Source organism: Haliaeetus albicilla, chromosome 27, assembly GCF_947461875.1.
Source record: "Haliaeetus albicilla chromosome 27, bHalAlb1.1, whole genome shotgun sequence".
In the NCBI taxonomy this organism is placed as follows: domain Eukaryota; kingdom Metazoa; phylum Chordata; class Aves; order Accipitriformes; family Accipitridae; genus Haliaeetus; species Haliaeetus albicilla.
In genome coordinates this window covers 1,933,416-1,942,809 of record NC_091509.1, presented here as the reverse complement: position 1 = coordinate 1,942,809, position 9,394 = coordinate 1,933,416, and the positions used below count along the sequence as shown (strand labels likewise).

General features: G+C 58.0%; 1 protein-coding gene and 1 pseudogene across 1 annotated transcript; both read right to left on the bottom strand.

Moving 5' to 3' along the window:
• Positions 1 to 987: 987 nt before the first annotated feature.
• On the bottom strand, positions 988 to 6,104 carry LOC138682372 (protocadherin beta-15-like). The gene has a single exon (XM_069772872.1). The coding sequence runs from the start codon at positions 5,286 to 5,288 to the stop codon at positions 2,847 to 2,849; it is 2,442 nt and encodes an 813-aa protein (XP_069628973.1). The 5' UTR covers positions 5,289 to 6,104; the 3' UTR covers positions 988 to 2,846.
• Positions 6,104 to 9,338, bottom strand: LOC104312554 (protocadherin beta-16-like; annotated as a pseudogene).
• Between the last annotated feature and the right edge of the window lie 56 nt (positions 9,339 to 9,394).

Below are 9,394 nucleotides of genomic sequence, written 5' to 3'. Positions count from 1 at the left end.
GGAAGTCTGTCATAGACCACCCAACCAGGTTGAAGAGGCAGATGAAACATTCTACAAGCGGCTGGCAGTAGTCTCACAATCACGTGCCCTTGTTCTCATGGGGGACTTCAACTTTCCAGACGCCTGCTGGAAAGACAACACAGCAGAGGGCAAACAGTCTTGGAGGTTCCTGGAGTGTATATGGAAGAGAACTTCCTGACACAGCTGGTAGGTGAGCCTACTAGGGGAGGAGCCTCGCTAGACCTACTGTTTACAAACAGGGAAGGACTGGTGGGAGATGTGGTGGTCAGAGGCCGTCTTGGGCTTAGCGACCATGAAATGATAGAATCCTCGGTTCTTGGTGAGGTAAGGAAGGGGGTCAGCAAAACCACTACCATGGACTTCTGGAGGGCAAACTTTGGCCTGTTCAGTACTGTCGTGGTTTAACCCCAGCCAGCAACAAAGTACCACACAGCCACTCACTCACTCCCCCCCATCCAGTGGGATGGGGAAGGAAATCGGGAAAAGAAGTAAAACTCCTGGGTTGAGATAAGAACGGTTTAATAGAACAGAAAAGAAGAAGCTAATAATGATAATGATAACACTAATAAAATGACAACAGTAGTAATAAAAGGATTGGAATGTACAAATGATGCGCAGGGCAATCGCTCACCACCCACTGACCGACACCCAGCCAGTCCTCGAGCGGCGATTCCCAGCCCCCACTTCCCAGTTCCTATATTAGATAGGATGTCCCATGCTATGGAATACACCGTTGGCCAGTTTGGGTCAGGTGCCCTGGTTGTGTCCTGTCCCAAATTCTTGTGCCCTGGCTGGGCATGAGAAGCTGAAAAATCCTTGACTATAGTCTAAACACTACTGAGCAACAACTGAAAACATCAGTGTTATCAACATTCTTCGCATACTGAACTTAAAACATAGCAGTGTACCAGCTACTAGGAAGACAGTTAACTCGATCCCAGCTGAAACCAGAACAAGGACACTGGTTGAGAGAGTCCCTTGGGAGACTGTCCTGAAGGGCAAAGGGGTCCAGGAAGGCTGAACGTTCTTCAAGAAGGAAGTCTCAGGAGCAGGCTATTCCCATGCGCCGCAAGGTGAACTGTCGGGGAAGAAGACCGGTCTGGCTGAACAGGGAGCTTTTGCTGGGACTCAGGAAATAAAGGAGAGTTTACCATCTCTGGAAGAAAGGGCAGGCAACTCAGGAAGAGTATAGGGATCTTGTTAGGTCATGCAGAGAGAAAATTAGAGAGGCAAAAGCTCGGCTAGAACTCAACCTGGCCGCTGTCATAAGAGATAACAAAAAATGTCTTTACAAATAGGTTGGCAACAAAAAGAGAGCCAAGGAGAATATCCATCCTTCATTGGATGCAGAGGGGAACATTGCCACCAAAGATGAGGAGAAGGCTGAGGTACTTAATGCCTTCTTTGCCTCAGTCTTTAATAGTGAGACCAGTTATCCTCAGGGTATTCAGCCCCCTGAGCTGGAAGACAGGGACGGAGAGCAGCCTATATCCCCCATAATCCAGGCGGAAGCAGTTAGTGACCTGCTACGCCACCTGGACACTCTCGAGTCTATGGGACCAGATGGGATCCAGCCAAGGGTACTGAGGGAGCTGGTGGAGGAGCTTGCCAAGACACTCTCCATCATTTATCAGCAGTCCTGGTCAACAGGGGAGGTCCCAGATGACTGGAGGCTTGCCAATGTGATGCCCATTTGCAAGAAGGGTCGGAAGGAGGATCCAGGGAACTACAGGCCTTTCAGCCTGGCCTCGGTACCAGGGAAGATTACAGAGCGGTTCATCTTGAGTGTGCTCACACGGCATGTGCAGGACAACCAGGGGATCGGGCCCAGGCAGCATGGGTTCATGAAAGGCAGGTCCTGCTTGACCAACCTGATCTCCTTCTTTGACCACGTGACCCGCCTACTGGATGAGGAGAAGGCTGTGGATGCTGTCTACCTGGACTTTAGTAAGGCCTTTGACACTGTCTCTCACAGCATACTCCTTGAGAAGCTGGCGGCTCATGGCTTAGACAGGTGTACTCTTTGCTGGGTGAAAAACTGGCTGGATGGACAAGCCCAGAGAGTTGTGCTGAACGGATTTAAAGCGAGTTGGCGGCCAGTCACAAGTGGTGTTCCCCAGGGCTCCGTTTTGGGGCCAGTTCTCCTTCGTATCTTTATCAACGAATTCAGCAAAGGGATCGAGTGCACCCTCAGTAAGTTTGCAGACGACACCAAATTGGGAGGGAGGGTTGATCTGCTCAGGGGTAGGAAGGCTCTACAGAGGGGTCTGGACAGGCTGGATCGACGGGCTGAGGCTAATTGTATGAGGTTCACCAAGGCCAAGTGCCGGGACCTGCACTTCTGTCACAACAATCCCATGCAGTGCTACAGGCTTGGGAAGAGTGGCTGGAAAGCTGCCCAGCAGGAAAAGACCTGGGGGTGCTGGTTGACAGCCGGCTGAGTATGAGCCTGCAGCGTGCCCAGGTGGTCAAGAAAGCCAATGGCACGCTGGCCTGTATCAGAGATACAAGTTCACGGACTTGCCTAACAGCCAGTGAGACAAGAACTTAGCCGCGGGCCCTGGACCTAACCCCACATGCCAAGCATTTCAGAAAAGGCTGAAACAGAGCTGAAACATACCGTTGCCTGACTGAGGGAGCCTTAGTTTCTTTTGTTTCTTTAGTTTGGGAGGGGGAGACAACCTTTCTTCTGACTTAGAATTTGTGGGAAATCGGTGATGCCAATGGCAAATGCAGATTTACTCTGGGGGAACGTTGCCACGTGTTGTAGCCCAGATCCCTTCCCGTCACGAGGCATGAAGCCTGTGGCTGTGCTTGACTCCATGCTAGTTGAAGGAAAGACTATTGAACTGTTCCGCAGAGGGCATCCCTGGGTTGTCTGGTGCCACATCCTCCATGGTGACAGGGCCACGGGAGAATTCTTGTTCATCACCGGTGCCCCTGCCCATGCCGCTGTGCTGCGGTGGCAGGCTGGGGAGGATGGGCTTCAGGAACTTGAACTCACTGTTGCCCGAGCCCGTCGTGAGGCTGATCTCGTAGCAATAGGCGTGGGGCAGGGTCCCCGCAGCGGCCGCGTCAGCCAGGCCACTCTGCAAGTTGCCAGTGCCGTAAAGCACGTGCCCCCCCTTCAGCTCCTTGCCCTTGCACACCTGGCGCACGATGAAGGCTGCCATGGATGCGAGGAAGAGGACTGAGACAAAGACCAATGAAATGATTAAATAGGTTGTCAGGGAGCCACCCTCATCCTCCGTGGCCAGGCTGCTGTGTGGTAGGTGCACGTCTGAGAAGTCATTGAGCAGGAGCGCGCTCAGTGCAGCGGTGGCTGACAGCGGTGGCTGCCCGTTGTCTCGCACCAGGACGACGAGCTTCTGCTTCACAGCATCCCTCTCTGTCACCGGCCTCCTCAGCCGCACCTCCCCACTTTGGGCACCCACTGCAAACAGCCCAGGGTCAGTGGCCCTCAGCAGGTGGTACGAGAGCCACGAGTTCTGCCCCGAGTCGGCGTCAACAGCCACCACTTTGGTGACGAGGTACCCCGCTTCAGATGACTTGGGCACCAGCTCGCTGGACGCGGGGCTGCTGTCCTGCGAGGGGTACAGCACCAGTGGCGCATTGTCGTTCTCGTCCACCACAAGAAGGCGGACGGTGACGTTGGCGCTAAGGGGAGGTGTCCCCGCATCGGAGGCGCTCACCAAGACCTCGATCTGCCTCACCTGCTCGTAGTCCAGAGGCCGCAGCACAAATACCTGCCCGTTCTCAGAGTTCACGGAGATGCAGGAGCAGGGAGGCCGCTCTGCAGGGTGGGCTGGTGCCAGGGAATACGTCACCTTGGCATTGGGCCCCTCGTCGGCATCCGAGGCGCTGACGGCTCCAACGAGCACCGTGGGGACATTGTTCTCACGCACGTACATGGTGTACGATGTCTGGTTGAAGGCAGGCACATTGTCATTGACATCGGAGATGTCCACCGTGAAGGTCTGGGTGGTTGTGAGAGGAGGTGACCCCGCGTCTGCCGCTGTGACAGCAAGGGTGTAACGTGCCGTCTCCTCCCGGTCCAGCGTGCTCACGGTCACCAGCTCATAGTAATTCTTATAGGCCGGCCGCAGGGAGAACAATAGCTGGTCCTCAAGGGCACAGGAGATCTTCCCGTTGGCACCAGCATCCCGGTCCCTGACAGTAAAGAGGGCGACCACTGTCCCGGGTAATGCGTTCTCGGGGAGGGGGCTGCTGAAGGAACTGACCACCACCTCCGGCGCATTGTCATTCACATCCACCACCTCCACCAACACCTTGCAGATTGCTGACAGGCCCCCGCCATCTGTGGCCCGCACACTGAGCTCGTGAGTCTCTGCTGCCTCAAAGTCCAGAGGCTTCGTGAGTCTAATTTCACCCGTCACAGGGTCGATTGCAAATGCTGAGTGGCTCTGGCCCACCGCTTGGCTGAACTGATAGGACACCTCCCCATTAGGTCCTGCATCCCCATCGGTTGCCACCACGCTGAGAACCACAGAGCCCTCCGCTGCATTTTCCAAAACCTGCCCAACGTACACCTTCTGTGTGAAAACGGGAGCATTGTCATTTACATCTAGCACAACAATGTGGATTTGGGTGGTCCCGCTCTTGGGCGGAGAGCCTCCGTCCACGGCAATGAGGCTGAAACCCACCTCCGCCTCCTCCTCTCTGTCCAGCGCCTTTTCCAAGACCAATTCTAAATATTTGTCATCCTCAGTCTGACTCCCAAAGGAAACACTAAAGTATTCGTTCTGGGGTGCAATGCTGTAAGCCTGGATGCTGTTGCTGCCAACATCCAGGTCCCGAGCCCCCTCCAGCGGGAAACGCGAGCCCGGGTCACTCCTTTCCGGGATCTTAAAAGTGACTTGTTCCTCCGGGAAAACGGGCGAATGGTCATTGATGTCCTCCACGGCCACCTCGACCCGAAAGAACTGCAGGGGGTTCGCCAGCAGCAGCTCGAAGGGGAGCGTGCACGTAGCGGACTGCCCGCAGAGCTCCTCCCGGTCCAGCCTCTCCGCCACTACGAGGCGGCCGGTGCCGCGGTCTAAGCGAAAGTGCTGCCGGCCGTCCTCCGAGGCCAGGCGGGCGCGGCGAGCCGAGAGCTGCGCCGGGGCCAGCCCCGCGTCCTCCGCCACGTTGGCTACCACGGAGCCGCTCTCCCCCTCCTCGGCTACGGAGTAGCGGATGGGCTCGGCGCGAGCGTGCGGCAGGGAGAGGAAAGCAGAGAGACAAAGCACTTGCCTTGCGATCGCCATGTCGGGGCGGCGGACAGCCTCCGTCTCGCGGATCGCCCGCGCAGTCCTCCGCGGAAAGCGGCGCCCGGCAGCAGCGCGGCGGGGCGGGCCGGCGGGCCGGCGCCCTCCCTCTCGCCGAGTCCGGCCGGCGGCGTCTCGGCTCGGCTCGCTCTGCTTGGCACGGCTGGGCTCGGCTGGCTCGGCTGGGCTCGGGCGGGCTGGGCTGGCTCGGCTCGGCTCGGCTCGGCTCGGCTCGGGCGGGCTGGGCAGGGCCGGGCTGGGCTGGGCTCGGCCGCCTCCCCGCCCGCAGCCGCTCGGCGCCGCCTTGGCCGGGAGCACCACCCTGCGGCCCGCGGCGGGACTGCGCCCGCCGCCGCCCGCTGCCCGCGCTGCCGGCTCGCCCCGGCACAGGGACCCGCGCGCACACGCGCGGCTGCCGGCCGCTCGCCCGCGTGGGGGCCCCGCGGCAGCACGCGCGCGCACCGCGCCGGGGAGGGAAGCGCAGGGAAGGAGCGCCCAGAGCCCTGCGCGGCCGCCGCCTGAGTCCGGGCGCACGGGCAGCGCCGGCAGCTGCCCCGCGTCTTCCCCCGCTCCCCGCTGCCCAGAGCCCGCGGGCAAGCGTGCGCGCCCGGCTCCCGGGAGGCCGATCCGCGCCCTCCGAGCAACACGGCGGCAAGACGAGCACGAGGCGTTTCCCACGGCACGCCTTCCCCGGCCGCAGAAACCGGGAGAGAGCCTCCGCCGGGGCAGCCCGCAGGTCGCAGCACGGCACGGCACTACATCTACTCGGGAACGTCGGGCTGAGGACGGGGAACGGAGGCCGGTCCCAGCGAGGCTCAGGCGTGGGCGCGCCCTCCGGCCGCCCGGTCCGGCACCTGAGCGGGACGAGGGGCTGTGCTCCCCGGGTTGCCTTCCCTCTCGCCCGCAGGCTGCGTGCTGCACAGCCGTTCTTCGTCCTTGCCTGCCATGGCCTCAGCACGTCTTTGCTGACTGTGCAGATCGGGCTTCAGGAACTGTAATGCACTCCTATCCGAGCCCCTGCTTAGGCACACTTCATAGCAGTAAGCCAGCGACAGAGTGTCTGTCTTGGCCATGTCCGTGTGGCCGGTGGCAAAGACGCCATCAGCGTAGCAGCTGGCAGAGGGAGTCGCAAGGCATGCCCAGAGGCAAGTCTTGCAGATCTTGTCCGCTGAAAAGGCTAGGACAGACAGGACGAAGAACAACCAGACGTAGCCCAGGGAGGTGATGAGATAGGTAGTGAGCATGTCCTCCTCGGCTGCCTGCGGCTCCTGCCTCCCCACATGAGTGTTGGAGAGCTGGAGGAAGGTGTCGGAGAAGCCGTCCGCCAGCGCTATGCTGAGGGTGGCTGTGGCGGAGCACGGCAGCTGCCCGTGGTCTCGCACCAGGACAACAGGCCTCTGCCGGGGTGTGTCATGCTCTGCCACAGCCCATGCCATACGCACCTTGCTGCTGTGCAGCCCCACATGGAACAGCCCCAGCTCCATCGCCTTGGCCAACTCGTGCAACAGCCACACGTTCTGCCCCGCGTCCACATCCACCATCACTACCTTGGCCACCAGGTAGCCCGCCCGTGCCCAGCACGGCACCAACTCGCCTTCTGCCATGCTGCTGTCAGGGGGCAGGTGCAGCACAACAGGTGCATTGTCATTCTCATCCCGCACCACCACACGTAGCACCACCTGTGTGCTGAGTGGCAGTGAGCCACTGTCGACAGCCCGCACCTCCACCTGGAAGGCACACACATACTCATAGTCCAGTGGGCAGAGCGCCTGCATGGTTCCACTCTCCACATCCATGGACACGAACGATGCCACAGCAGGCACTCCCGGCGGGACCAGTCCCATCGAGTATCTCACGTGGGCATTTTTTCCCATGTTGGCGTCTGAGGCAGTCAGGCGGCCCAAGCTCGTCCCTGTGGGCTCGTTTTAGCTCAGCACCATGGTGTAAACATCCTGGGTGAAGGTGGACACATTGTCGTTCATGTCCAAGGGTTGTAACAGCAGCTTCTTGGATGCCAAGAGTGCGGAGAAGCCCTCATCATGAGCCCACACTGTCACATTGTACTCCACCACCTCCTCCCAGTCCAGCACCTCCGATGTCACCAGCGCATATGCATCAGCAGCCAGTGGCCTGATGCTAAAGGGCTGCTTGCCCAGCAGCTCACACCTCGTCATGCCGTTGTCCCCTGAGTCCTGGTCATGCATGTTGAAGAGGGCCACGGTGGTGTTCGGCAGGGCAGCTTCCAAGACGGTGCTGGTGAGGGAGGCAGTGATCACCTCAGGGGCATTGTTGTTCACATCCTCCACTTGCACCTCCACCTTGCAGTGCGTGAAGAGGCCCCCTCCATCTGTGGCCTGGACGTCTATCTTGTAGGTCTTTGTTTCTTCATAATCCACTGGCTTTTTGAGTCGAATCTGCCCTGCCTCTGGATTTATTTTAAACGTCTGGTGATTTCCCTCTGAATTTGGAATGATGGAATAGGATATCTCTCCATTCGTTCCTGAGTCTAAATCATTAGCAGACACCACCACCACTGGGGTATCCTCGGTGCTATTTTCTAATACTTGGACTTTATACAGACTATGGGTAAATACTGGGACGTTGTCATTTATATCCAGGACGACCACATGGATTAAGGCTGTACTAGAGCATGGTGGAGACCCACCATCCACAGCCATGACACTGAAAGCCACTTCTGCCTGCTGCTCCCGGTCCAGGGCTCAGTCCAACACCAACTCGGTGTACCTCCTGCCATCACTCCACCTCCACGCGTAGATCTGGAAATAGTCGTCTGAGCGGATACTGTAATGCAGAAGACTGTTGTTCCCCACTTCCGGATCCTGAGCGCTTTCCAACAAAAAATTGAGCCTCCAGCATTGCACTTTCCGGGATCTTTAGAACTATCTCTTTATTTAAGAACACAGAAGCATGATCACTTATGTCAGTGAAGCTTACCTCAGCTCAGAAGGACTGCAGTGGGCTCTCCAGCACCACCTCAAAACGCACCAGGCAGGGCTCGCTCTGTCCGCACAGTTCCTCCCGGTTTCATCCGCTCTCACATCACCAAATCCCCGGCGTGTTGGTTCAGCTGTAAATACTGCTTTACTCCTCCAGGAACGAGCCGAGCCTGTCAAGCCGATAATTCCTCACCAGTCAGTCCCCAATTCTTAGCGATATTCGACACAAAGGAGCCTCTCTCCGCCTCTTCGGTCACAGAGTACCGGGCGGTTTCTGCTCTCATCCCCGACACGCAGAGGAGCAGAATCAGAGCCACCGCTCGCCCTGGGAGCCGTTCCTCGCTCTTCCTCAGCGCCATCCCTCCCAGCGAACCGATCTCCTACCCCTGTGAGCTGGGTGGAGCTGTCGATCCCGCCTGCTGGACCCTGAGCAGAGCAGCCCCTGATGATGCAGCCCCGCAGTCCCGGGGGCGGTGGAGGTGGGAGCTGCGCGGAGCCTCCGCGCCTCTGCTGTCAGCAGCGGCACCAGGCGGCCGACCTGCAGAAGGGCGCGGAGATTTCACAGGGCAAAGACTGCAGAGCAGAAAGAAAACGCTGTCTTTCTCTGTTCCCAGGTCAGGGCATACAGATTTAACTGCCCATACAACCCTGTTCAAAGTATGGGCATCACTTGAAGGAGCAGTGCTTCAAATAGAAGCCTTTTATTTGAAAACGAGATTTATTTTAAGCTGCTTTTTCTGATGTCCCTCCCTACAATGGCTTGAACTGTTTATGCAGTGTGAAGAAATTACTTGTAGGCTGTTTAGCTGAAGCAGCTATGTATTGTTACAGGTGTCCAGCACTGAGAGTCAGCTGGTCGATGAGCCAGGGCAGTGATCACCGTAGTAATTCTCAGGCTGGTTTCTGGAATGGACCGAGGTTGTTCCCCCAATTCATGACGTCTCAGGATGGGAGCCCTCTTGAAGGGGCTAGGGGCAGCATCTCTCAGACCTCAGCTTTGCTCAGAAAATCCCCCTCCATCTTACTCCAGCTTCTGACAATGGCCTACTTCCAGGTCGCTCTGATTACCCCTGCATAAAATCCACTCCAAATGCACAGATTTATTCCTGAAATCCTGCTCTTGGGGTGGTTATTTCCTCGGCGATGACT